We start from the raw sequence: 27,511 nt of genomic DNA, 5'->3' as shown, positions 1-27,511 counted from the left end.
TTCTTGGCTGTTTTTGTTCTTTTATTTTTCAGGTGAACATTTTTTGTCCATTTTTTTAAAGCCCTTTGGGGATTTTAATTGGAACTGCATTAAGATGTTACGCACTTTGCAGAGGGCTGGGAGATCTGACGTGCTGATTTCTCCATGTCTGGAACGTGGTCTGTGTCTTCATTTACTTTGTTGAGAGTCATCATCTGGGTTTGTCCAAATGACTGCTTTCCTAAGTATAATTTCCGCTCTCCTCTTTTTTTTTTTTATAATTTTTATCGTGCTTTAAGTGAAAGTTTACAAATCAAGTCAGTATCTCACACAAAAACCCATATACGCCTTGCTACACACTCCCAATTACTCTCCCCCTAATGAGACACCCCACTCTCTCCCTCCACTCTCTCTTTTCATGTCCATTTCGCCAGCTTCTAACCCCCTCCACCCTCTCATCTCCCCTTCACGCAGGAGATGCTAACATAGTCTCAAGTGTCCACCTGATCCAAGAAGCTCACTCCTCACCAGCATCCCTCTCCAACCCATGTCCAGTCCAATCCATGTCTGAAGAGTTGGCTTCGGGAATGGTTCTGTCCTGGGACAACAGAAGGTCTGGGGGCCATGACCACCGTGGTCCTTGTAGTCTCAGTCAGACCATTAAGTCTGGTCTTATGAGAATTTGGGGCCTGCATCCCACTGCTCTTCTGCTCCCTCAGGGGTTTTCTGTTGTGTTCCCTGTCAGGGCAGGCATCTGTTGTAGCTGGACACCATCTAGTTCTTCTGGTCCCAGGATGATGTAGTCTCTGCTTCATGTGGCCCTTTCTGTCTCTTGGGCTCGTAATTACCTTGTGTCCTTGGTGTTCTTCATTCTCCTTTGATCCAGGTAGGTTGAGGCCAATTGATGGATCTTAGAGGGCTGCTTGCTAGCATTCTGCTCTCCTTTTTACGAATTCCTCCTGCTTTCCTGAAGTGTCTTACTGTTCTTTCCCTAACTTACTGAGTCAAATACTCCATTGACTTAATGACAAAAGACTAATATGAGAATTTTCCTGGTGACTGCTGTCTGCCCCCAGGTCTTGCTAATATCCTGTTCTCATGGTTACTATTGTCAGAGAGTTTTGTAACGATTTAGATTTGGTCCCTGCTCCCAGGTTTAAGTAGGAAAGCTTTTGAGCATTGCTCTGTAGTTGTGTTTTACACTTGTTTGGTAGAGTTGTTGTACAAGGCTCTGACAGCCTGGAGCAGATCCCCTCACCTCCTCAAGTAGCCCAGGCTGTTGGGCTCAACCTCCTGAGCCAGGTAGGTGCCTGTGGCCCTGCTTGGTATGACGAACAGAGCCAGGGGCAGAGCTGGGCATGCATATGGAGTGTGCCAGAGGGTAAGGCGGGCAGGTGGGCTGCACCTGGTGGTCATTTCGTTACCGGGGAGGTGCTGGCCACCACCCAAGTGGGGTTTCCATATTACACTTCTTGGTGCTTCCTCTTCTCCCCTCGCTGGGTCCTGACTTCTGCCTGTTTTTCCCTGTGAAGGTCTCAGATTGCATCTTCGCTGTCAAAAGAGCTCTGTGCCCTTGTCTTCGGGATCAACACATTCCTTGCCACAATCCTCAAGACCACGATCACTGTCATAGTGTCAGATAAGCGAGGCCTGGGGCTTCCGGTCCACTCGCAGGTATGCTGGGCTGGGCCGGGTACATTCCTTCAGGGAGCTGGTGGGGTTCCCTCCCTCTGCAGGGCCCAGACCACAGCTTTACTATGGGATGGGCATGTGTATAGTATATATGGTGTGGATTAGAACGTCCCCAGCTGGACTTTCTAGGACTACTGAATTGGAGCAAGTGTCATAAGTGACAAAGTCAAGCTGGGGGCCACGCAATGAGAGACAACACAGGAAGAGGAAGAAGGTATTTAATTTACCTCCCCTTCACCCCATTGGTGAGGAGGGATTTCTGCCTTAGGGTTATGGGGATGGCCAAACACATGACACCTGACACTGGACAGATGAGAGCGACAGCAGTTTGTTGGTCACTTAGACTCACAGCCCAGTGGAGGATACCGCACCATGCAGGGCTACACAGGGTTGCTCTTGGGAACAAAGTGAACAACCAGGGGCCGTAGGTAGCAGGCTTTGTAGTAACAAGAGGGTGGAGTGACCCCTGTTTGCTGCAGGAGGATGTGACTGGCTTGCTTGAATAATTTTGTGGGCTGGTAGGAAACTGAAACCTGCTATGCTGGGATGAGCAGGCACAGTATCTGGTCCCCACGATAAGGACAGTTGTTTGGCTAGGGGGCCTGCTCCATAGGAGCAGAGTGGAGAGGAGAACTTACAGATAGGCCATTTGAGGCCTTCCAGATATCAGGTCTCAGATGTTAGGGCAGCACTTAATATTGAACCTTGATTTCAGAGCTTACACCACAAAGGGCCGGAAGGAAGTGCAGGAGGGAGCCAGAATCTGGCCGCTGGGGTGGTGGGAGTGTCTGCTACCTCTATTCACCCCACACCTGCCTGCTTGTACTGCTGCCTCCTCTTGGGCCCAGGTTTAGCCAGTAAATGCCACCCGATCTGGGCAGACACCCCCAAACCCAGTGCTGTCGAGTCGCTTCCGACTCATAGCGACCCTATAGGACAGAGTAGAGCTGCCCCACAACAGCAGCCTCCAATAGACCTGTGCAGCCCTCCTCAGAGCTCACAGGCAGCAGCAGTGCTTAGTGGGGGTGGGGGGGGGCCTTTTCCCAGCGATGCCCAAGGAGAGCCCAATGCAGACCTGGCCTTGCTTGGGCTGTGGCCCTCTGACCTTCACTGCATGGATGCTGAAGGCCCCTCAGAGGTCACTGCATGCCCCCTGCCTCCCTTCGTGGCAGCCTGTCGTTCAGCTTCCGTGAGAACCAGAGGAGCAGTGCCACCTGGCAGGCTCTTTAGGGCCTGGGACCGACCTGTGCCTACCCTACCGCCTGTGGTGCTGTGCAGAGGGGACTCTCTCACAATGGGCTTTTGGGGGCCCCAGAGGGGCTCGGTGGAAAGAGGGCTGGGATAGTGTCCTCCTTGAAGGGCTGTCTACAGAGGGAGCCCCAGCACCTCCCATGTGGTGGTGTACCCGGGACCCATCAGAAGGCTAGAGGCAGGGGCAGATCCTAGCCTGTGGATCTTGGCACAGCCCAGGTCACCGTCGATGTGACTAGCAGAAAAATAAGGTCATGTGTTGCTTAACGTCCATAATACGTTCTGTGAAATAGGACATTATGTGATTTGGATGTTGTGCGAACGCCTAGGTCCATGGGGTGTGGTGCTCCCAGGCGCATGGTCCTAGGAGCTGTTGTGCAGTGCGCTGTCTGGCCAGGTCCTGCCCGGCACGAAGCCCCGCAGCCCCGTGAAGGTCACAGCAGGGAGGCTTCAGGTGCAGGCTCGGGTGGCAGAGGAGCAGTCTTGGGGACTTGGCACCCCGCCCCAGGTGGGTCCCGCGATATCTGTTGACCTTGGGTGCTCAGGAGCAAGATCAAGTGCCTGCTCCTCCAAGCAGCTGGAGCGCCTGTTCCTGTGAGTGTAGGGTGGCAGGGTAGGCTTGCTGCTGAGTTGGGCTGTGGGCATCCCCCCGAGGGTGCGCCCCGGACCATGGACGTATATGCACTCAGATGTTGCCCAAATGGGCATTGTGCAGCGTGTGACTGTGCATTGATTTTCACTGGCTGGCTTCATTTCTGGGTTAAAAAGTAACTCAGGGAGTGGGGCAGCTTGTTCATAATTAGAAATACCGATGATGCCGGAAGGGAAGTAATGTCAGCTTATCCTGCTCACCCTTCCCCGTGTATAGTGCCATGTGTCCCCTTCACACTTCACCTGGAGTGGTTAGAAAAGGGGGTGTGCCGGGGCTGGTGGGTGAGCAGACCTTGGAGACTGGTGGCAACAGGGCAGAGCATGCAGGGGCCGTGGTCCTGGGGACTTTCCTGGTTTGCTTTTCCTTACATTAAACTTTGTTATTGTTGTTAGCTGCTGTTGAGTTGGCTTTTGGTGTCAAGTCTAAGAACTCTTTGCCTAGCCGTAGATCCCAAAGATTTTCCCCTATTATTTTTAAAAGCGTTATAGTTTTGCATTTGACATTAAGTCTGTGATCCATTTTGAGTTAAGTTTTGTGTAAGGTCAAGGTTTCTTTTTTGCCTGTGGATATCCAGTTGCTTTACCATTATTTGTCGAGAAGACCCTTTTCTGCATTAAATTGCTTCTGCACCTTTGCCAGAAGAACAAGGCAAGGATGTCTGTTCTCACCACTCTTATGGTCATATTTTTGTGGTCAATCTCAGGGTTCTCTATTCTGCTCCGTTAACCTTTTATCTCTCCTACTAATACCACACTGTATTGATGATGTAGCTATGAGTCTTGATATTGGGTAGACTGATTCCTCCAACTTTTCTTTTTTGTCAAAATTGTTTCAGCTATTCTAGTTCCTTTCCCTTTCCACACAGATTTTAGAATAAGCTTGTCTTTATCTACAAAAGATCTTGCTGGGATTTTGCTAAGAATTTCATTATCCTATGTATCAATTTTGGAAGAATGAACATCTTTACTACATTGAGTCCTCCAATCCATTAACATGGTATATCTCTCTGTTTATTTAGGTCTTTGATATCTCTCAATGTTTTGTACAGGCAGCCCCTGGGTTACAAATGAGATCCATTCCTGTGTCTTTAAGTCTTTTAAGTTGAATTTGTAGGCAATTCGGAACAGGTGCATATGGTTCTTATTTAGCCTCACTTTCAGCAGTTCAAATCCACCAAGTGCTCCTTGGAAACCCTATGGGGCAGTTCTACTCTGTCCTTTAGGGTCACTATGAGTCAGAACTGACCCAATGGCAATGGGTTTGGTTTTTGGTTTGGTTGTAGTGCAAAAAAAGGTTCGAAGCCTTTTCAATGATTTAAAAGCTGTACGTGCAGCAGGTGAAGGTGATTATGATGAACTTGTTTCTGAGTAGAGTAGGGGTTTCATTTCAAAGTTAGGGCAAATTTACATAACATTAAAGGGCAGGTATAAGTTGTCGGTAAGTCAGACGTTCACAACCTGGAAACTGACTGTAGTTTTCAGCATATAAGCTGTAGGTATTTTGTTAGATGTAAACCTAAGTATTTCATTTTTATTGAGCAATTATAAGTGGTATTTTTAATTTTGGTGTCTATGTTCATTGCTAATATATAGGAATATAATTGATGTTTGCCTTTTTATCTTGCATTCTGCAACGTTGCTGAATTCACTTATACTATAAGGGTTTTTTTTTTTTTAATAGATTCTTTGGGATTTTGTTTATAGAAAGTGTCATCTGTATACCTGCTACTTGCTTTTCGTGCCTAGTGCACTGGCTAGCACTTCTAGCACTATGTTGAATAAGGGTGGTGAGAATAGACATCATTTCTTTGGTCTTAATCTCAGAGGGAAAGCATTCAAAAGCTTTGACCATGAAGTATGATGTTAGGTATAGGTATTTTGTAGATGTTTTCTATCAAGCTGAGGAAGCTCTCCTCTGTTTCAAATTTTTCGAGGGTATTTTTCATGAATGGATATTGAATTTTGTCAAATGCTTTTCCACACCATCATGTGATTTCTCTTCTTGACATGTTAATATGGTGGATTATATTGATTGCTTTTCAAATATAGAACCAGCCTTCTATCCCTGGAATAAACTGCAGTTGGTCTTTATATATTGTTGAGTTCTATTTATAATACTTTGTAAGGATTTTTGTATCTGTATTCATGAGGGATATCGGTCTGTAATTTTGTTTGTTTGTGCTGTCTTTGCCTAACTTTGATATCTGAATAGTACGGGCTGCAGAAAATAAATTGAGAAGTGTTTCATCTTTTGTTTTCTGGGAGAGATCATATAGAACTTGTATTAATTCTTCTTTCAGTGTTTGATAGAATTCTCTAGTGAGACTATTTAGGCCTAGAGAGTTCTTTTTTGCAAGGTTTTAAGTGACTAATTGAACTTCCTTAATAATTACAGGGCTGTTCAAATGATCTGTTTCATATTGAGTAAATTGAGGTAGTTTGTGTTTTTTGAGGAATAATCGGTCCATTTTGTCTTAAAATTGTGTGTAGAGTTGTTTGTACTATTTCCTTGTTATTGATTTGATGTCTGCAGGATGTGTAGTGATAGCCACTGTGCCATTCCTGGTACGGTTGATTTGTATCTTCTCTTTTTTCTTTGTCAGTCTTGCTAGAAAATCATCAATTCTATTGATCTTTTCAAATAACTCACTTTGTTCTTTTTTTATTGAACTTTAGGTGAAGGTTTACAAAACAAACTAGCTTCTCATCAAACAGTTAGTACACACATTGTTGTATGACATTGGTTAACAACCCCATGTCATGTCAACACTCTCTCTTCTCAACCCTGGGTTCCCTATTATTACCAGCCTTCCCGTTCCCTCCTACTTTCCAGTCCCCACCCCAGGGCTGGTGTGCCCCTTTAGTCTTGTTTTGTTCCATGGGCCTGTTCAATCTTTGGCTGAAGGGTGAACCTCAGGAGTCGCCTCATTACTGAGCTGAAACGGTGTCCGGGAGCCATACTCTCAGGGTTTCTCCAGCTCTGTCTGGGACCCCCTATTGTGATCCCTGTCAGAGCAGTCAGTGGTGGTAGCCAGGCACCATCTCGTTGCACTGGACTCAGTCTGGTGGAGGCCGTGGTAGATGTGGTCCATTAGTCCTTTGGACTAATCTTCCCCTTGTATCTTTAGTTTTCTTCATTATTCCTTGCTCCTGAAGGGGTGAGACCAGTGGAATGTCCTAGATGGCCGCTTACAGGCTTTTAAGACCCCAGACACTACTCACCAAAGTAGAATGGAGAACATTTTATAAACTCTGTTATGCCAGTTGAGCTAGATGTTCCCTGAGACCATGGTCCCCACAGCCCTCAGCCCAGCAATTCAGTCCCTCAGGGAGTTTGGGTGTGTCTATAGAGCTACCATGGCCCTGCTGTGTACAGGCTGTGCTGGCTCCCCCAGTATCCTGTACTATCTTACCCTTCACCAAAGTTACCGCTTATCTCTAGTCTATTAAGTGTTTTTCCATCCCCACCCCTCCCCACCCTTGTAACCATCAAAGATTGTTTCTTTTTATATGTAAACCTTTTCATGAGTTTTTACAGTAGTGGTCTCATACAATATATGTCCTTTTGCGATTGACTTATTTCACTCAGCATAGTGTTCTCCAGATGCATCCATGTTATGTGGTGCTTCACAGATTCATCGTTGTTCTTTAGAGTTGCATAATACTCCATTGTGTGTGTGTACCCACAGTTTGTTCATCCATTCATCTGCTGATGGGCATCTAGGTTGTTTCCATCTTTTTGCTATTGTGAACAATGCTGCAGTCAATGTGGGTGTGCATATGTCTATTTGTGTGACGACTCTTACTTCTCTAGGATATATTCCTAGGAGTGGGATTGCTGGATCATATGGCATTTCTATTTCTAGCTTTCTAAGGAAGAACCATATCATTTTCCAAAATGGTTGTATCATTTTGCATTCCCACCAGCAGTGCCTAAGAGTTCCGATCGCCCCGCAGCCTCTCCAGCATTTGTTATTTTCTGTTTTATTGATTCCTGCCAGTAATGCCAGGGTGAGATGGTATCTCATTGTGGTTTTGATTTGCATTTCTCTGATGGCTAGAGATCCTGAGCATTTCCTCATGTGTCTGTTGGCTGCTTGAATGTCTTCTTTGGTGAAGTGTCTGTTCATATCCTTTGCCCATTTGTTAATTGAATTATTTGTCTTTTTGTTGTAGGGGTGTTTGATTTTCTTGTAAATTTTAGAGATCAGACCTTTGTCTGATTTATAATAGCCAAATTTTTTTTCCCAGTCTGTAAGTTCTCTTTTTACTCTTTTGATGAAGTCTTTTGATGAGCAGTGTTTAATTTTTAGAATATCCCAGTTATCTAGCTTATCCTCTGGAGCTTGTGTGTTGTTGGTTGTGATTGGTATCCTGTTAATGCTGTGTATTAGGGCCTCTAGTGTTGATCCTATTTTTTCTTCTATGAACTTCATAATTTTTGGCTTTATATTTAGGTCTTTGATCCACTTTGAGTTTGTTTTTGTATATGGTGTGAGGTATGGGTCCTGTTTCATTTTTTTGCAGATGGACATCCAGTTTTGCCAGCCTCATTTGTTAAAAAGACTGTCTTTTCCCCATTTGTTGGACTTTGGGCCTTTGTTGAAGATGAGGTGACCGTAGGTGGATGGATTTACATCTGGGTTTTCAGTTCTGTTCCATTGGTCAATGTATCTCTCCTTGTACCAGTACCAGGCTGTTTTGACTACAGTAGCCGTATAGTAGGTTCTGAGGTCAGGTAGCACGAGTCCTTCTACTTTATTCTTCTTCTTCAGTAGTGCTTTACTTAGCTGGGGCCTCTTCCCTTTCCATATAAAGTTAATAATAAGTTTTTCCATCTCTTTAAAGAATGTTGTTGTTATTTGGATTGGTATTGCATTGTATTTGTAAATCGCTTTGGGTAGAATTGCCATTTGGACAACGTTGAGTCTACCTATCCATGAGCATGGTATGTTTTTCCATTTATGTAGATCTCTTTTGATTTCTTGCAGTAGTGTTTTGTAGTTTTCTTTGTATAGGTCTTTTACCTCCCAGGTTAGATTTATTCCCAAGTATTTTATTTTTTTAGGGGCTATTATAAATGGTATTGCTTCCCTGACTTCCCTTTCATCATTCTTGTTATTGGTGTATAGGAATCCAACTGATTTTTGTATGTTGATCTTGTACCCTGCCACTCTGCCGAATCTTTCTGTTAGTTCCAGTAGTTTTCTGGTGGAGTCTTTTGGATTTTCTAAGTATAGTATCATATCATCCACAAGTAGGGAGAGTTTGACTTCTTCATTACCAGTTCGGAAGCCCTTTATTTCTGTTTCTTGCCTTATTGGTCTAGCTAAAACTTCCAACATGATGTTAAATAGGAGCAGTAATAAAGGGCATCCTTGTCTTGTTCCTGTTCTCAAGGGGAATGTTTTCAGCCTGTCTCCATTGAGAACAATGTTGGCCGTTGGTTTTGCATAGATGCCCTTTACTATGTTGAGAAATTTCCCTTCTACATCTATTTTATTGAGAGTTTTTATCAGGAATGGGTGTTGGACTTTGTCGAATGCCTTTTCTGTGTTGATTGAGATGATCATGTGATTCTTTTCTTTCCCTTTATTTATGTGGTGGATTACGTTGATTGACTTTCTAATGTTGAACCATTCTTGCATATGTGGTATGAATCCTACATGGTGTATTATTTTTTTGATATGATGCTGAATTCTATGGGCTAAAATTTTGTGGAGAGTTTTTGTATCTATATTCGTGAGAGATATTGGTCTGCAATTTTCTTTTTTTGTGGTGTCTTTGCCTGGTTTTGGTATCAGGGTTAAGTGGCTTCATAGGATGAATTTGGAAATATTGCTTCCTTTTCTATGTTCTGAAATAGTTTGGGCAGTACTGGTATAAGATCTTCTTTGAATGTTCGGTAGAATCCTCCAGTGAAGCCATCTGGGCCAGGGATTTTTTTGGTTGGGAATTTTTTTTTTTTACCTTTTCAATCTCTTCTCTTGTTATGGGTCTGTTCAGATTTTCAACGTCATTTTCTGTTAGTTTGAGTAGGTAATATGTCTTTAGAAATTTGTCCATTTCCTCTAGGTTTTCAAATTTGTTGAAGTACAGTTTTTCATAATACTCTCTTATAATCCTTTTTATTTCAGTGGGATTGTTGTAATGTCCCCCATTTCATTTCTTATTTATTTGTGTTCTTTCCTGATTTTCTTTTGTCAATTTGGCCAGTGGTTTGTTGATTTTGTTGATCCTTTCAAAGAACCAACTTTTGGTTTTATTGATCCTTTCTATTGTTTTTCTATTCTCTATTTCATTTATTTCTGCTCTGATCTTTATTATTTCCTTTCTTCTGGTGGCTGTGGGTTCTTTTGCTGTTCTTTTTCTGTTTTTTCAAGTTATGTAACTAATGTTTTGATTTTGTCCCTTCTTTTTTGATGTATGCATCTGTTGCAATAAATTGACCTCTGAGGACTGTTTTTGCTGTGTCCCAGAGGTTTTGGTATGATGTGTTTTCATTCTCATTTGATTCTAGGAACTTTTTGATTCCATCTTTGATTTTTTCCATTACCCAGTGGTTTTTAAGCAGGGTATTGTTCAGTTTCCATGTAATTGATTTTTTTCTTTAGGCTTCCTGTTGTTAATTCCTACTTTGATGGCATTGTGGTCAGAGAAGATACTTTGTATTATCTCAGCGTTTTGGATTTTGTTGAGGGTTGCTCTGCGGCCTAAGATGTGGTCTATTCTGGAGAACGTTCCATGTGCATTGGAAAAGAATGTGTGCTTTGCAGCTGTTGGGTGGCGTGTTCTATATATGCCTATGAGGTCAAGTTGGCTGATTGTGCTCTTTAACTCTTCTGTATCTTTGTTGAGTTTCTTTCTAGATGTTCTGTCCTTTACTGAGAGTGGTGTGTTGAAGCCTCCTGCTATTATTGTGGAACTGTCAATTTCTGTTTTCAGTGCTGCTGGAGTTTATGTATTTTGGAGCCTTGTCATTGGGTGCGTAGACGTTTATTATGGTTAAGTCTTCATGATGGATTGTCCCTTTGATCATTATATACTGCTTTTCTTTGTCTTTTATGGTGGATTTTGTTTTAAAGTCTGTCTTATCTGAGATTAGTATTGCCACTCCTGCTCTTTTTGGTAGTTATGTGCTTGATATATTTTTTCCATCCTTTGATTTTTAATAAATTTACATCTTTTTTTCTAAGGTCTGTCTCTTGTAGACAGCATGTTGATGGATCTTGTTTTTTTTGTCCATTCTGTCTCTCTGCGTTTCTTTATGGGTAGATTTAGGCCATTTACATTCAGTGTAATTATTGATAGATGTGAGTTTATTGCTGTCATTTTGTAGTGCTTTTTTTGTGTGGTGCTAACGTTTTCTTTGTTCCTCTTACTCTCCTGTGCTGAGTTCCTTTTGTTTGTGGATTTCTTTTTCACATCTTTTGTTTTTGTTGAGACTTTATGTTTTTCTTCTTTATTTTGATGAGTAGGTTTGTTAACTTTCTTTGTGGTTACCTTGAAATTTACCCTTTCTAGCTTTGAACCAGTCTACTCTTAGTTGGTATCGCCTTGCCTTCCTCTCCATTAGAAAGTTCTATACCTATACCATTTATTCCCTTTTTTATTGTTTTAACGTTGTTTTTATTTATAGATTAATCTTTCTGGTTCCCTGTTGCAATTGTTTTGGTTTTCGATAGTCCTTGAGAGTTCATTTCCTAGGTTGGTATCTGGCTGGTACAATCTTGCCTTCTAGATTTAGGCTGTGGTCTGATGTTGTTTGTTCTCAGACCGAAGGACTCCCTTAAATAATTCTTGTAGGTTTGGTTTTTACATATTCCCTTAATTTCTGTTTATCTGGAAATGTCCTAATTTCATTTGAATGGAAGTTTTGCAGGATATATGATTCTTGGTTGGCAGCTTTTTTCTTTCAAGGTTTTATATATGTCATCCCATTGCCTTCTTGCCTGCATAGTTTCTGCTGAATAATCAGAGTTTAGTCTCATTGTTTCTCCTCTGTATGTGACTTTTTGTTTTTCTCGAGCTGCTCGCAGGATTTTTTCTTTGTCTTTGGTTTTAGCAAGTGTGATTATGATAAGCCTTGGTGTTTTTCTTTTGGGGTCTATCCTATAAGGGGTTCATTGAGCTTCTTGGACAGCTTTTCATCATTCATGACATTAGGGAAGTTTTCTGTCAGCAATTCTTCAACGATCTTCTCTGTGTTTTCTGTTTCCTCTCCCTGTTTTGGAACTCTGATCACTCGCAAATTTTTGCTTTTGATCATATCCCCCATCGTTCTCAGGGTTTCTTCATTTCTCTTTGTTCTTTTTTCTGATTTTTTCCTCAGAGCTGTATCCAAGTGTTTATCTTCAATTTCACGGATTCTGTCTTCCATCGTTTCAAACCTGCTCCTCAGCCCTTCTGTGACATTGTCCATTTCTGAAATCTTATTGTTTATCTTTTGGATTACTAATTGTTGTTTTTGTATGATTTCCAGTTGTGAGTTTATTTTAGTATTTTGTTCCTGTATTACTTTCCTGAATTGTTCCGTTTTTTATCTGTATTTTCCATGAATTTGTCTGCCTTTTCCATAAATGTCTATTTTTTTCCTCATTTTTGCCTGCTTTTTGCTTCAGCTCTTAGATTGCTGTGAATATTAGAGATTTGAATTCCCTGTCAGGTAGTTCTAGTGCTTTTCCTTCTACTGGAAAGTCATCTGGTGTTTTATTTTGGTCACCTACTGGAAACTTCCTGTCCTGTTTTTTTTAATATATATATATATGTTTTGATATTATCTGCTGTCTTGCAGACATTCAGTAGTTATTTTTCTCCATTTCTTGATTGTAGATTTGTTTGTTTCGTCCTGCTTTTTTGTGTTATTTTGTTATGTCTGAGCAGGCCGGGCTGTGAGTTCTTTGTTGTTTGCTCATCTGTAGTCACTTTTCACCACCTTGTCCAATGGGCAGGGCCAATCAGCTATGGTGCAGCAGGGCAGGTCCAGCTGAAGGGGAGGAGCTGGGATGGGTTGTTTGTGGCATGTACTAGGGCTGACAGGGCGGGCTAGGAATCAGTGGTGGGCAGGTTCCAACAGGCCGTGCCTGTGCTGCTCAGGGGCGTGATGTTCAGTGCATGGTGCAGGTAGGCAGGAAAGAAGGGGGAAGTCGTGATGTGTGGAGCTAATAGGGGTATGGGAAGGAGGAGAGAGAAACCGGAGCTAAAAATAAACAAGCAAAGAAAGAAAAAAAAAGGAGTGCTATGGGAGATTGCTGTTGGAGTGGAGAGAAAAGAAACCGAGAAATGGAGAAAAGCAAAAATGAGAAAAGAAACAGGGAAAAGAAAGAAAAAAATAACTAGATAAAAATTTGGAAAAGAAAAGAAAAGCTCCCAGGAGTTCTGGAGTCCCAGTAGTGGGGCTCCTAAGACCAGGGAAGTGGCTCCCAGGCTGCACGGTATAGCGTAGCCTGGCTAGAGGAGGTATAGATGTCACACAGCACCAGGTATTCAGGAGACAGGAAAAGAAGATAAGTGTAGAGAGATGCGAATTGAGAAATGAGGAAAGACGGAAAGAAAAAAGAGAGGCAAAAGAAAGAAAGAAAAATTGAAATGTCCCCAAAGGATCCCACCTACGCAGCTGCACAGATTGGGCGAGTGGCTCCTAAGCCATGCAGTGACGTCCAGCTAGAAGGGGCTCCCAAGCTACGGAAAGAAAAAGAAAACAAACGAGGCAAATAAAAGCCTCAGGGATCCCACCAGCGTAGTGTCGTGGGCTGGGGGCGTGGTTCCTCAGTCGAGCATGGCTTCACAGCCTTTCAAGAAGAAGCAATGGTGGCACATGGAGCCAGGTGTTCCAGAGAAAGGAGGGAGAGGTGGTAGGAGGCTCAGAAGAAACCAAAAGAGACAAAAAGAACCAAAACTAGCTCAGGAGCCTGGCCAGCGTGGCAGGGTGAATCCAAGCAGCTTGAGGCCAAAGCAGTTGTCTCCTGGCCAAGAGACTGCCACTGGCGGGATGCAGAGGAGGTCGAAGAGGGGAGGAAGAGGGGTGGTTAAGAAAGCATATATCATTCATTACCGGGTGCTCTGTCTCCTGCTGGGAACTTCGTGAAGCTGCTTTCTTGTACTCCCTGTCCGCCTATCTCCCACATGGGTGGGGCAAATCCAAGCAGCATAGATGCTGCACTTCCCGGCTGGCCGAGCCACCGCAGGCAGCCAGCAACCTCAGAGATAGAGCAGCAGGGAGAGAATGGGGGGTGGGAAGGCGTGTATCGCTGGTTACTGGGTGCTCTGTCTCCTGCTGGGAGTTCTGCGAAGCTGCTTTCCCATGCTCCCTGTCTGCCAATCCCCAACAGGAGTCCAAGATGGCGGATCCATGCTGTGTTAGTGATGGGCCCCTCCACAGGTATCTCTCCTCACTCTCTGTCCTCCGTCAATTTCTTATTCCATTCAGTGCTTGGCTGAGTTTTTTATCTGTTCGTTTGACACTTCAGGTTCCAAGAATGACGTTTGTCTCTGTTTTACTTAGTTTTTCGGGTCTTTGCTATAGAGGGATGGCATGGCCTTCTGTCTATGGTGCCATGTTGGCTGGAAGTCCTCAAATAACTCACTTTTTGATCATTGGTTTTTCAGTTTTCCGTTTCACTGATATTTGCTCTTATCCCTGTGATTTCCTTCCTTCTTGCTTTGGGTTTATTTTGCTCTCCTTTTTCTAGGCTCATAAGGTGGGAGCTTATTGACTTGACACTTTTCCTCTTTTTTAAACATATGCATTTAGTACTAAAAATTTCCTTCTCAGCACTGCTATAGCTGCATCTCACAAATTTTGATATGTTGTATTTTTACTTTGATGTGTTTTTTTAATTTTCTTTTGAGACTTATTTGACCCCTGGATTATTTAGAGTGTGTTGTTTAGTTTCCAAGTGTTTGGAGAATTCCCTCTTTCTGTTATTGATTTCTATTTTCATTCCATTGTTATTGGCGAGCACACTGCGTATCATTTTAATCCTCTTAGGTTTGTTGAGGTTTGTTTTATGATCCAGGGTATGATCTGTTTTGGTATATGATCCATGGACATTTGGAAAGTGTGTATTCTACTGTTGTTATGTGGAATATGTTATAAAGGTTGATTAGAGCCTATTGGTTGATGAGGTTATTGATTCAGTTCTGTTAGTTGATGAGAGAGGAGTGTTGAAATCTCCAACTGTAATTGTGGATTTGTCTATTTCTCCTTTCAGTTTTAGCACATGCTTTTGCTGCACATGTTTTGTAGCTTTTTGTTTTTGCATACACATTTGTGATTGCTGTGTGTCTTGGAAGATTGACCCTTTTATCATTATATAATGTTTCTGCCTGGTCATTTTCTTTGCTCTGAAGTGTACTTTGTCTAATATTAATATAACTACACCTGCTTTCTTTTGATTAATGTTTGCATGGCATATCATTTTCCAACTTTTTACTTTTAATCTGCCCATATGATTTTATTCAAAGTGAGTATCTTGTAAACAACATATGGTTTGATCATGTGTTTTCGTCCGCTCTGCCTGTCTCTATCTTATAATTGGTGTATTTAGACCATTTACATTTAATGTAATTATTGGTATGTTAGAGCTTAAGTCTGCCATTTTTTTTTGTTTGTTTTTTCTATGTATTTTTTGTTCTCTGTTCTGTTCTCTTTTTTGTGCCTTCTTGTGGGTTACTTGAACATTTTTAAAAACTTCATTTTGGACAACAACTAACAGCAATGTTATGTTTTTTAATGTTTCTGTTAGTATAGCTTTTTTAGTGTTGCTTTGTGTAATTCTGTGTGCATATGTGTATACATATATGTGTATGTAAATGTATATATCATATATGTGTATGTATGTGCACGTGTGTGCATGTGTATGTATACATACACTCACATGCACACATATGTATGTGATATATATGTATACGTGCACATGCATATGTATTTGTGCATTTATGTATATATACACATACACATATATAAGCTTATCACCATCTACTGGTGTCATCATTTTACCAGTTCAAGTGAAGTGTAGAAACCTTACCCCCCTTTATGTTTCTTTAAAAAAAAAAAAAACCCCGTTGCTGTTGAGGCGATTCCAACTCATAGCGACTCTATAGGACAGAGTAGAACTGTCGCACAGGGTTTCCAAGGAGCAGCTTGGTGGATTCAAATTGCCGACCTTTTAGTTAACAGCCCGAGCTCTTAACCACTGCGGCACCAGTGCTCCTTATGTCTCTTTACCCTCCCCTATGTATTTTTTTTATGTATAATTGTCTTAAATATTTCCTTTACGTACATTTAAAACAATACCGTTGTTGTTAGGTGCCGTTGAGTTGGTTCCAACTCACAGCGACCCTGTGTACAACAGAATGAAACACTGTCCAGTCTTGCACCATCCTCACAATCGTTGTTATGGTTAAGCCCACTGTTGCAGCCACTGTGTCAGTCCATCTCATTGAGGGCCTTCCTCTTTTTTGCTGACCCTGTACTTTACCAAGCATGATGACCTTTTCCAGGGACTGATCCCTCCTGACAACATGTCCAAAGTATGTGAGACATAGTCTCGCCATCCTTGCTTCTAAGGAGCATTCTGGTTGTACTCCTTCCAAGACAGATTTGTCTGTTCTTTTGGCAGTCCATAGTATATTCAGTTGTTCTTCTCCAGCACCATAATTCAAAGGTGTCAATTCTTTGGTCTACTTTATTCATCGTCCGGCTTTCACATGCACAGGAGGCAATTGAAAATACCACGTCTTGGGTCAGGCGCACCTTAATCTTCAAGGTGACATCTTTGCTTTTCAACACTTTAAAGAGGTCTTTTGAAGACGATTTGCGCAATGCAATGCATCTTTTGATTTCTTGACTGCTGCTTCCACGGGTATTGATTACAGATCCAAGTAAAATTCAGTCTTTGACCACTTCAGTCATTTCCCTGTTTATCATGGTGTTGCTTACTGGTTCAGTTGTGAGGGTTTTTGTTTTCTTTATGTTGAGGTGTAATCCATACTGAAGGCTGTAGTCTTTGATCTTCATCAGCAAGTGCTTCAAGTCCTCTTCACTTTCAGCAAGCAAGGTTGTGTCATCTGCATAACGCAGGTTGTTAATGAGTCTTCCTTCAATCCTGATTCCCCATTCTTCTTCGTATAGTCCAGCTTCTCGGATTATTTGCTCAGCATATAGATAGAATAGGTATGGTGAAAGGATACAACCCTGATGCACACCTTTCCTGACTTTTAACCAAGCAGTATCCCCCTTGTTCTGTTCGAACAACCACCTCTTGATCTATATACAGGTTCCTCATGAGCACAATTAAGTGCTCTGGGTTTCCCATTCTTCGCAACATTATCCATAATTTGTTATGATCCACACAGTCAAATGCCTTTGCATAGTCAGTACAACACAGGTAAACATCTTTCTGGTATTCTCTGCCTTCAGCCAGGATCCATCTGACGTCAGCAAAGATGTCCCTGGTTCCGCGTCCTCTTCTGAATCTGGCTTGAATTTCTTGAAATTCGCTGTCGATATACTGCTGTAGCTGCTTTTGAATGATCTTCAGCAAAATTTTACTTGTGTGTGATATTAATGATATTGTTCAATAATTTCCACATTCAGTTGGATCCCTTTCTTGGGAGTAGGCATAAATATAGATCTCTTCCAGTCAGTTGGCCAGGTAGCTGTCTTCCAAATTTCTTGGCATAGATGAGTGAGCCCTTCCAGTGCTGCATCTGTTTGTTGAAACATCTCAATTGGTATTTCGTCAGTTCTAGTGTTATAATTTTTGCTTCAACCATCCAGCATAATTTAGAACACTCCAGAGGAGAACGAAAGTCTTTTGTATTTACTCACATTTTTCCTTATCGTATACTTTCTACTTTCCTGATATTCCACGATTCTTTCTATTATTGTTTCCTTTCTGTTTAGAGAACTCCCTTTTGGCATTCTTTGAGGCAAATTCTTAGTTTTACTTCCTCTTTGTTGTTAGCTTTCAGAAGTTTAAAATTTTTTTTTTTTATCCTGTATGGAGAGTTTTTTAGCCATTATTCCCTCAAGTACTTTTCGGCCTCACCCTCATGCTGCTCTTCTTCTGGGACTCCAGTGACATGAATGTTAGATCTTTTGTTACAGTTCCACAAATACCTGAAGTTCTGTTCATTTTTTTCCATTCTGTTTTCTTTCTGTTATTCCATTGGGTAATGTCTTAGTTATCTAATGCTGCTATAACAGTAATACCACAAGTAGATGGCTTTAACAAAGAGAAATTTATTCTTTCACAGTCTAGTAAGCTAGAAGTCTCAATTCAAGATGCCAACTCTAGGGGAAGGCTTTCTCTCTCCGTCGGTTCTGGGGAAAGGTCCTTGTCATCAATCTTCCCCTGGTCTAGGAGCTTCTTGTTACAGGGACCCCAAGTCCAAAGGATGCACTGTTCTCCTCGCTCTTGTTTCTTCGTGGTATGAGGTCCCCCTGTCTCTCTCTCACTTCTCTCATTTATATCTCAAAAGAGATTGGCTTAAATTGTAGATTAATCTTGTAGACTGAGTCGATGTAAATGCCACTAATCCCACCTCATTAACATCATAGAAATAGGATTTACAACATATAGGAAAATCACCTCAGATGACAAAATGGTGGAATCATGACCTAGCCAGGCTGACAGGTTTTTTGGGGACACAATTCAATCCATGACAGGTAATTTATATTTTCGTATCTTCTATTCACTCATTCTTTCCTCTGTTTCATCCAATCCATTGTTGAGACCATTCACTGAGTGTCTTATTTCAGTTATTTTGTATTTTCAGTTCTAAATTTTCTGTTTGATTCTTCTTTATATCTTTCTTGAGTTTTGTATTTTTTTTTTTTATTGGTTTCAAGTGTGTTTGTTATTGCTTGTTGAAGCATTTTTATGATAGGTGCTTTAAAGTTTTTCTCAGAAAATTGTAATATCTCTGTCATCTTGGTGTTGGCATCTTTTTTTTATTCTCTCATTAAGTTTGAGATCTCTCTTGTTCCTGGTATGGTGAGTGATTTTCAGTTGAAACCTAGACGTTTTGGGTATTACATTATGAGACTCTGCATCTTATTTAAACCTTCTGTTTCATCTGGCTTTCCCTGACACCCCTCTAGCAGGGGGAGAGAGTGATGCCTCATTACTGGTAGGTGGAGGTGGAAGTCCTTATTTCCCACTTAGCCTTCACTGACCCCCAAGGGGGGAGATCCTTATTACTGCTGGACGAAGATGGAAATTCAGGGGATGGGAGTTCAGGCTCCCACTAGTCCTCCTCTTATACCACCCTGGCTGGGAGGGGCTGGAGTGCCTCATCACTGCTCCGCATATGGCCTCCACTGACACTGGGTGGATGCCCTCATTACTGCTGGGTTGCAGTCAAAGTCCTGGTCCTCCACTAGGCCTCCTCTGACTCCACCCCTGCAGGGAGGGCGAGGGACACCTTATTAAACCCACGTTGGGGTGAAAGTCCAGGCTGTCTACTTGGTAGCCACTGAGTCCTCCTGGGGGGTCTCATTACTGCCTAGCAGAGATCAAAGTCCAGGCTCCCTACTCAGTCTTCTCTGACACCACTGGCAGGGGTGTGGGTACCTCGTCATAGCTGGTCAGGTTGGAAGTCCAGGTTCCCCTGCCTGTTCTTGAGGGTGTGGATGGGAGTAGGGTCACAGGTCTTCTGTGGTATTTGGCTGGAGTAGAGCAGTTACTACCTAACAGTTTTCCATCTTCGTGGGCTACTCCTTTCCTGGTCCTTTCCCTGAGAGAGCAGGTGTTTTTCGGGCCTTTGTTTCCTGTGTCTGTTGGTGTTCCTGGGTTGTCAGCCTCTTCAGCTCCACATGTAGGATCATGAAGCAAAAAGAACGCCCAGGAACTCACTATCATGCTGTAATCGGGTCCTGAGGTCTCTAACCTGTGTGCCTTTTTCTCTCTGCCTTTCAGAGTCTTATTTTATATAGAATGTCAGGACTTTAGTTCTACTCAGGGGAAGGAATAGGTTAAAGCATGTCAACTCAATCTTCCTGGAAGTGAAGCCCCTGATAGTTTGTTTCCTGAGTTTGCTTTTTAAAGTAAGCTTTACTAGAAGCTGAAGGTGCCAAAGCTGAGGGGGCTGCAGGAATCTTGAACAGGACCCATTCCTGGTTCTAGCCCACAGAAGCCTTGTGCCCCAGACCACGCCAGACCTCCAGGACATGGTACCCCGGGGACATATCCTATCCCTCCCTGGTACCTCAGGGACATACCCCACTCCTCCCTGATATCCTGGGGACATACCCCACCCTCCCTTGTACCCTGGGGCCATATCTCACCTTTCCCTGGTACCCTGGGGATATACCTCACCCTTCCCTGGTACCTTGGGGACATGCCCTACCCTTCCCTGGTACCTTGGGGCCATGCCTTGCCCTTCCCTGGTACCCCAAGGATACGTCCCTCCTATTCCACTGGCAGCCTTAGGATCAGGAGGGAAATGGACATTTCAGTGCATTGGGTGTGCGTTTCTTTGTCTCCCGTGCAGCTCCGCCCTTTCACCAGGGAGGAGACGGCTGCAGTTCAGCAGGCAGAAATGCCAAAGTCTTGGGCTCAACAAGTGGGATGGTCGAGTCTTGGGGGCTTGGGAAGTAGGGCTCGGGGAGGGGTGGACACTGGCCTCCCACTGAGGCTCTCCTTGACCAGCTCAGCATGCAGGGACTTCTCAACACATAAGTGACATCCAGGAGCTCTCCAAAGCCACAGAGATGCCACCCCACAAAGCACACATTGGGGTCACGCAAAATTAGCAAAGGGGCTCAGGTAGAAGGTGGAGGTGACACGGATGCAGAAGAGGAATGAGACTTCTGTGGGGATTCTGGAACAACGGGTGTGTCAGCCCCTCACTGTGCTGGCCACTGTGCTCCCAGTGATGGGCACTGTGGGACCTGCTCCAAATGAGGGGCCGAGTTTGATCACGTGTAAGGCTGGCCTTGGTGACCACCCTGAGCCCCACCTACCACCTACCCTCTCTCTTGCAGTTTCTCATCTACTTTGGGTACTTCCTGCTGCTGTCCGTGGTCTACTTCTCCGGGGCCATGCTGGTAGGCCTGCGGCACTGCCGCCAGGCCCGCCACCAGCCGCTGCCCATGGCCCAGGAGATGACGAGCCCAGCAGAGGTGGCGACTGTGCAGGACAGGGGCCTCGACAGCCTGCAGACCACCACCCCGCCACTTCCACCAGAGGAGAATGGTTGGGCCCCAGAGCCAGCTACCCGTGAGCAGAGCCCACTGCCTGAGGAGAAGGCCTGAGCCGTCTGCTGGACCCCTGAGAAGGAGGGCTGCATGCCAGGACCCCTGACACAGCAGGACGAAGCCAGGCCTCGACATCTTGGATGGGCCATGTCCCTGGCCAGCTAGCTGCCTGCTGGCATCAGTGACACTAATGCTCCGGCATTGTCCAGACCCAGGGTTCAGATTGCAGAGCCAGTGACTAATGGAAACAGCAGGGGCAGCCTTCCCATGAGACCCTTGGCCTGTCCCTGTGACTGCAGTGGATAAGCTGTCATATCAGTTGAGAGCCCCTCACCCTACCCACCGTAAGCACGTAGCTCTGGCCATGGCACAAAGATCTGCTCAGGCTCCTCAGGACAGTTGCTTGGCCATGCCACCCCAGGCTGCCCCTCGTTTGGCGCAAGGGTGGTGAGGGTCCCAGGGTTCACTATGAGGCCTCTTGTCCTCACCCCACAGGCAAGTTCTGCCTGTCTCCAAGGGCAGGTGAAGGGCATCAGATGCACTTGTCCCAGGGTACACCGGCCCCTCACAGGATCGCCTGGCACTAGGTCAGGAGTGGGAGCAGTGGCCAAGAGACCTGGTGTAAGCCCCCAGACCCTGGGCCCCAGCTAAGCTGTGATATTTCTAGTCGTCCCAGGTGCTTGGACTTCAAACCATGCCATTACTTTTTTAAACAACTGACATAAAGTGGGTGAAACTTGCTCCACGTGTCTGGTTCAATGGAGGGGTTCGTCACTGCTCAGGGGTGGGACCAGGTGAGTCCCTGCCCAAGGGAGACAGCTCCTCACTCTAGCTCAGGGACCCTCAGTCTGCCCCTTGGTGCACACACTGTCACCCATACATGCCCCTGCCCGTGCGTAAGGAGCTCGTCTCTGCGTCCCTGATAGGCAGCCAGTGCTGTGATGGCCTCGCTCGGTGTCCAGAGGACCCATGGCCCACCATGCACACACTGCTGTGCCCGCTGCAGGTTTGCACTCAGGGAGAAGATGTCCAAGAACCTTTTGTGTGGTCCCTAGAGAGGTAACAGTCACCTTAAATCACCCACCTGAGCGAGACATGGGGCTCCAGTTCCAGCCTGGGGAGCTGGGGAAGAGGTCAATCAGAAGACCAGGAGTGGTTGTGCTACCATGTGAGCCGGGTACCTGCCACCTGCCTTAGGCAAGGACCCCACAGTGCCGGGGGTGTCCTGGGTGCTACCCTTCCTGCACCACCTCACCCCATCCTTCCTGGGGAGAGGGGCACTGTTGTGGAGGGGCGGGCAGGGAAGCTGGCACAGGCAGCTTGGGACTATCAGATCAGAGGCTGCCTGGCCAGGGGAGGGGCCTGCAGCTGTCCACCCAGGGGCCCCCAGGTGTGCTGGGGTGAGCAGACAGCTTGGGGCCCAGGTCAGCTGCACATGGGGAGGGGGAGGTAGGTGGAGCTCCTGGAAGAGCCTGCTGCCCCTCTGGCTCCTTTCTCATTCTGGGCCTGGGTCTCCAGCAGGACGCGTGTGTGGAGACGGGACCCGGCTGGGGACCCCAGCATGTCTAGACCCCAGGCTGCAGAGCTCTACCTGGCATTCTCCACCCTGATGCCCCCTGGAAGAGCCCCTCCCTGCAGACCCTAGGCAGGGCTAGCGTCCTGCCACCCATCTCAGTGTCTACCCTGCAGCTCCCATACCCGTTGCCCACATGGTCGTGTGCTCGGTATGCAGTCCTAGGCCCCCAGGCTTGGAGAAACTGCCCTTCTTTGTGGTCTGGGCTCCCCAGCTGACGCCGGGACAGAGGGACTGGTGCTGGGCCAGTGGCGTGGCCACTGCTGTGCATGAACATGGGGAGCTGGGTCTGGGGGCCCAGGGACCCTGAGCACATGCAAACCACATGACAGGTGTTAAAGGAGAAGCAGTTGGGCTGCTGGGTTGGCCTGCACAGATGCTTGGCTGCCTGGTGACCCCGGGGGGAGAGGAGGGTCTCAGCATTCATGACACGTGTGAACATCTCGCTCCCGTGGACTGACTCATTCATGTATCCTTCTGTGACATCGTGTGGCTTAAAGACCAAACAGCTGTGAGGGTTCCTTTTCCTTAATTCGGTGCCTCGATTCCAACAGCCTCCCCCACACACAGCCCACAAGCTGTGTGTGGGGGGCCGAGTGCTAGCTCACAAGGCAGACGCCAAGTGCATGCCCACAGGATAGAGGACAGTGTTATGGCACAGCAGGCATGAGAGGTCAGCCTGGCTCCTGGCTCTGCCCTGGGTGGTAGACTCTGGCCACCCCTCTCCGCATGGCCCCTAGCATAGCCCCATCTCTGCAGGCTTCCCCAGAGCCCCCTGCCCACCCACATCCATCCCAGGATGTTCAACAGGGGATCCCAGCTATGTGCAGGTGCCAGTGGGTGGTGGCTGAGCACGGTCTGGGCGTGTGCTGGCCCCTCCCTGTCTGACCCTGGCCTACTCGAAGTGTCCTGGCCGGGAGCATACCTGCCCCTCTACCTGCTATGGTTTCCTGAGCCCCTCAGCCCTGAAAAGGTAAACCAACCCAGGAACCCCAGTGCCCTGACTCAGGTGCGGGGTCAGGGGTGTGGTCTGAGCTTGGCCCCAGCTGGGTCCCAGGACTGCTGAGCTGGGCCTGACATCATTGGGAACCCGTGTCGGGGAAGGGAGCATTGGGTGTGGGGTCGGGCCTGGGGGCTGCTGTCATGCCCTGGTTCTTGAAGCTCCCTGTCTGGGCGTGACCCCATCACTGAGCCAGCCGACAGACAGAAAGGCCTGCGACAGGCCCTGAGACAGGGCCAGCTCCAGGAGCAACCACAGGCCACAAGTCTGGCATGCATGGGGTGGCTGGAGGCTGGCGGCCCCCGAGGGGCCCCGGCTGGGCAGTAGACAGGGCTCGGGAGCCAGCCCTGCCCAGAAGGTTTGCTGTAGGAAGTGGGAGAGGCTGAGGCAGTTTCCCTTGGCACCAGGGATGTGAGCTGCCCTTGTTGCTCACCAACTGGGAGAAGACGGCCCTTTCTCCACTGTTGGCAGAGCCCCTGGGCAGGTGAGGAGGCACGAGGACAGGGGCGGCCCAGGGCTTCACCAGGGTCTGCAGATGGGTGGGACTTTGAGCACTGAGTTGGTGCCTGCTGGACGACTGAGGCCCCTCCCCGACACCCAGAGCCGGGAGGTGCCCACAATCTGCAGCAGCAGTGAGTCCCAGAACCGGCCTCTTGCCTACATCGGGCTGTGCTCCATCCCTGGGTCTGATTCAAGCCTGGCGGCCTCCACAGGGCAGAGGACGGCACCACAACACCCTGGCGCTCCCAGGGACCTGGGCCCCAGCCAGATGGGGCTTGCAGGCGGGAGAAAGAGTCTTGGCACCAGGCCCTGTTTTAAACTTTTTAAAAAATACACTCTTTGGCTCCTTTTATTTTCTTGAGGGGTTACATGAAGACGTGAACTATACAGAAAAGTGAAGCTGCCAGGTCCCACCAGGCGCCAGCTGCTTTCACCCCGGACCCCCTGCCTGCAATGGAGGCTCCTCCCGGGCCTCCTGTCCGTCCATCCACCCATGCAGCAGAGTTCACACTAGGAGGTGGCGGTCATGAGGCTGTTCTCAATGCAGAGGACGATGAAGGCATTGCGGCAGCTCTCGGCCTTCTGCCCCAGTAGCCTGCCTGCTAGCAGTGAGGAGGCTTGGCCCGTGGCCATTGTGTCCTCTGTCCGCCATGTCTCGCAGTAACTCTCGGTTAGCCGGCGCCCGCTGGGGTCCGAGCCGTGCCACACGCTCTTCTGAGGCCTGCAAGATGCACTGCCATCAGCATACCCCAGCCCACGCCCAGGGCGGAGACCAGGCAGGACAGGTCATTCCCCCCGGCAGAGGCCGGTAGCAGCTGGACTGGAGAAGTGTGGGGTGTGTCGGGGAACAGGAGCTTGGGGTGCAGCAGGCATGGCTTCTTTGGCCAGCCAGCTACCCGTTCTTTCAGAATATGGTCCACCCCTGACTGTTCTCCCATGGTGCAGGGGCTCAGCTCGGGCTGGGCCAGTTAACAGCATCAGGTGCTGGTCCTTCCCTGGGCAGGGTTGAAGCCTCTCAGCACTCCAGCTTGCCACCTCTTTGGTCTGGACAGAGTCCACTGCATGGGGTTCTGTTGCAGCCCGTCCTGGGGACTGACCCACAGCCCTGCCTATGGCTCCCACATAAGGACCCAGAGGACAGACCTCAGCAGGTGCCGCTGGGGGCCATGCCTGACCCCTAGAACCACCCTTTACAGAGCGTGGGTGTTGGGGAAACAGGTACTACCATGCCTTCTTTTGAGGCAAGCCAGCAACTTCTGCCAGTGTCCTCCATGCACACAGGCTGTGACCCCAGAACCCCACCTGTGGGGGTTTACTCCACAACTTGTACAGGTGAGTGTGCACAGATGCACACCCAAGGATGTTCACCACGTTGTTTATGTGACAGTGGGGGTTGGACCTACCGTCACAGTAGACCTAGAGCAGATGAGAAGCTTGCCTGGTGCCAGCAGCAAAAGCAGGTTACATGGGGTGTTTCATTTTTTTTTTCTTAAAAATGTTACTAATGATTAGTTCTTTACGCTCTCCTGGATTTTATAACGTTTTAAGCAGCGAGCATGTATCACACATAAGATCAGACCAAAGAACTCAGGAGAACACGTTCAAAGTTGGGGTTTTCTAAAGAATAGAGGGAAGCAGAAGGCCCTCCCCGAGCTGCCCTACAGCCACACTGCCTAGCCGTGCCACAGTCAGAGGACCTACCAGGCGGGGTGCCCCAGGACCCTCCAGACACACTGCCCAGCCATGCCACAGTCGGGGGACCTACCAGGCAGGGTGCCTCAGGACGTCCCTGCCATCAAAGGAGACGATCCGGGCCCCAGGCCTCAGCTGGCCCTCGGAGCCCGAGAACAAGGCCTCCCAGCTGGGGAACAGCACCTCGTCCTGTGGAGAAAATGGGGGGAGGGTTTACTTGGTCTCTGGTCACATCCTGCCTGAGGGACAGACCTGCTGGGCAAGGCCCCATCTGGCCTGGGCAGCTCTAGGCTGTCGAGAGGATACTCGGACACCAGTCAGGGCAGAGGGACCTTCTGCCCTTAATGCAGGCCTGCCTGGGGGGTGGGCAGGGTCTGCAGCCTCCTGCTTCCCAGGCACCAGGTAGCCCATGGCTAGTGGGCCGTTGGCCCCCATCCCCATCCTGAAGCAGGGTTTTAAGGAACCCCAGAGCTCCTGGGACATTGGAAAGCTGCAGCAGCCCAGAGTCATGATTAAACTGTGGAATAAAGCCAGGTGAGGGGTCTAAGCAGACTCAGCTCTGAACCCCCTCCCCAGGCTGAAGGAGGAGAGCTGGCGGGCAGGGGGAAAGCTGGACTAGGGGAGGGCTGGAGCTTGAGTAACACCCGGGAGGATGTTTCCTGCCCCCTGGCTATGCTCGGGGTGACCATGAGTATAAGCAGCCCAGCCCTGGCCCATGTGGCTGGGAACGCACAGCCAGGAAACACCACACATGACGGGAAACACCACGCACGGCGGGAAACACCACGCATGGTGGGAAACACCACACGTGAGAGGCACCGGGGCTCCAGGGCTCCCAGAGGTGCTGCCCTGCATACAGGGCTGTTGGCCACGTGTGTGGGGGGTGGGGGGGGTGGGGGCGGTTCTGGAATTCACCGGGGCAGGTGGCAGCCTCCTGGGGTACAGAAGGCCTGGTGGGTGCCTGCAAAACAACCAGACCCACCCACATGCCAGCTGGGGCCAGGCCACAAGGTGCCCACCCAGGAGCTACCTGTGATGGGTGGGCCCTGCACCCCCGCACTGTCAAAGGCCGCCCCTGTGTGGATGCCTGCCCGTGGCCCCACCTCCACTAAAGCCCCTCCTCTCAGCCGTGCCCCTGACTGGCTGGCCCCACCTTGAGGTTGACAATGGGCACGTCTGCACGGTCAGCACGGCGCACGATGCTGTGCAGGTCCTGTAGCCTAGAGGACAGGAAGGCGCGGAAGGTGCCAGCAAGCCCCACGGCCCGTGCCTGCTGGAAGCACTGGAAGTCAGCGCCGCGGATGCCGCGCAGGCCGCCCGTGAGCGGGCTGTTGAGGGCGACCAGGTGGAGCTGGGGTGAGGAAAGGGTGTCACAGGTCAGTGGGGCCGTCTCTCAGGCTGGGTCCCCAGTGCACTGTCCCTGCCCCCCGTGACCCCGAGGGGATGAGAAGATCCAAGAACAGAGGAGCAGCACCAACCAGGTAGGTGGAGGAGGACAGCATCCTGGCTAGCCCCCATGCCTGCCAGACACCCAGCCCTACCCTGGGGCCCCAAACCACAGCTCCTACATGCACCTCCAGTCAGCTTGCCCCACCAGACCACCCACCCATGCCCACCATGACTTCCAGCCAGTGGTGACTATGTCTAGGGGACCCCTGTGGCAGGTCAGCTCAGGGGAATGGGCAGTTTTGGGTGGTGTGGACCCAGGAAGCACCTCCCCATCTCAACCAGGATGCCCCACACCTACTTGCCCCCTGCCCACCCCTACCTGTCCCATTCCCGCAGAGGTCCAGCTCTGCCGATGGGGTCCAGAGCAGCCCCAGGTGTCAGCCCCCCACCCCGCCTCCTCCTGGACCAGAAGCTCACCAAGCTCCTGTCCCCACTGTCACTGCCACTGGCCAAGTCTCCAGGTCTTGAGTGAGACTGACCTTGGAGGCATTTAAACCCTACCAGAGGGTGGATCCCA

General features: G+C 47.6%; 2 protein-coding genes across 4 annotated transcripts in view; one reads left to right on the top strand and one right to left on the bottom strand.

Annotated features, from left to right (window-relative positions):
* SLC19A1 (solute carrier family 19 member 1) overlaps window positions 1–21,520 on the top strand; it is a 50,941-nt gene extending 29,421 nt beyond the window's left edge. For both annotated transcript variants that reach the window (XM_023541007.2, XM_003421946.4), the window contains exons 5-6: window positions 1,512–1,653; window positions 20,567–21,520. In XM_023541007.2, the coding sequence (XP_023396775.2) occupies window positions 1,512–1,653; window positions 20,567–20,836 (412 nt within the window). In that variant the 3' untranslated portion in view covers window positions 20,837–21,520. The remainder of the gene's footprint in view (window positions 1–1,511; window positions 1,654–20,566) is intronic.
* Window positions 21,521–24,165: 2,645 nt separating this feature from the next.
* COL18A1 (collagen type XVIII alpha 1 chain) overlaps window positions 24,166–27,511 on the bottom strand; it is a 136,922-nt gene continuing 133,576 nt past the window's right edge. For both annotated transcript variants that reach the window (XM_064279574.1, XM_064279573.1), the window contains 3 exons: window positions 26,699–26,896; window positions 25,619–25,734; window positions 24,166–24,574 (listed from right to left, as the gene is read on the bottom strand). In XM_064279574.1, the coding sequence (XP_064135644.1) occupies window positions 24,364–24,574; window positions 25,619–25,734; window positions 26,699–26,896 (525 nt within the window). In that variant the 3' untranslated portion in view covers window positions 24,166–24,363. The remainder of the gene's footprint in view (window positions 24,575–25,618; window positions 25,735–26,698; window positions 26,897–27,511) is intronic.

The sequence above is a fragment of the Loxodonta africana genome, chromosome 2 (genome assembly GCF_030014295.1).
Source record: "Loxodonta africana isolate mLoxAfr1 chromosome 2, mLoxAfr1.hap2, whole genome shotgun sequence".
Lineage (NCBI taxonomy): Eukaryota > Metazoa > Chordata > Mammalia > Proboscidea > Elephantidae > Loxodonta > Loxodonta africana.
The sequence above is the reverse complement of the archived record's forward strand: the minus strand, read 5'-3'. Positions and strand labels throughout refer to the sequence as shown.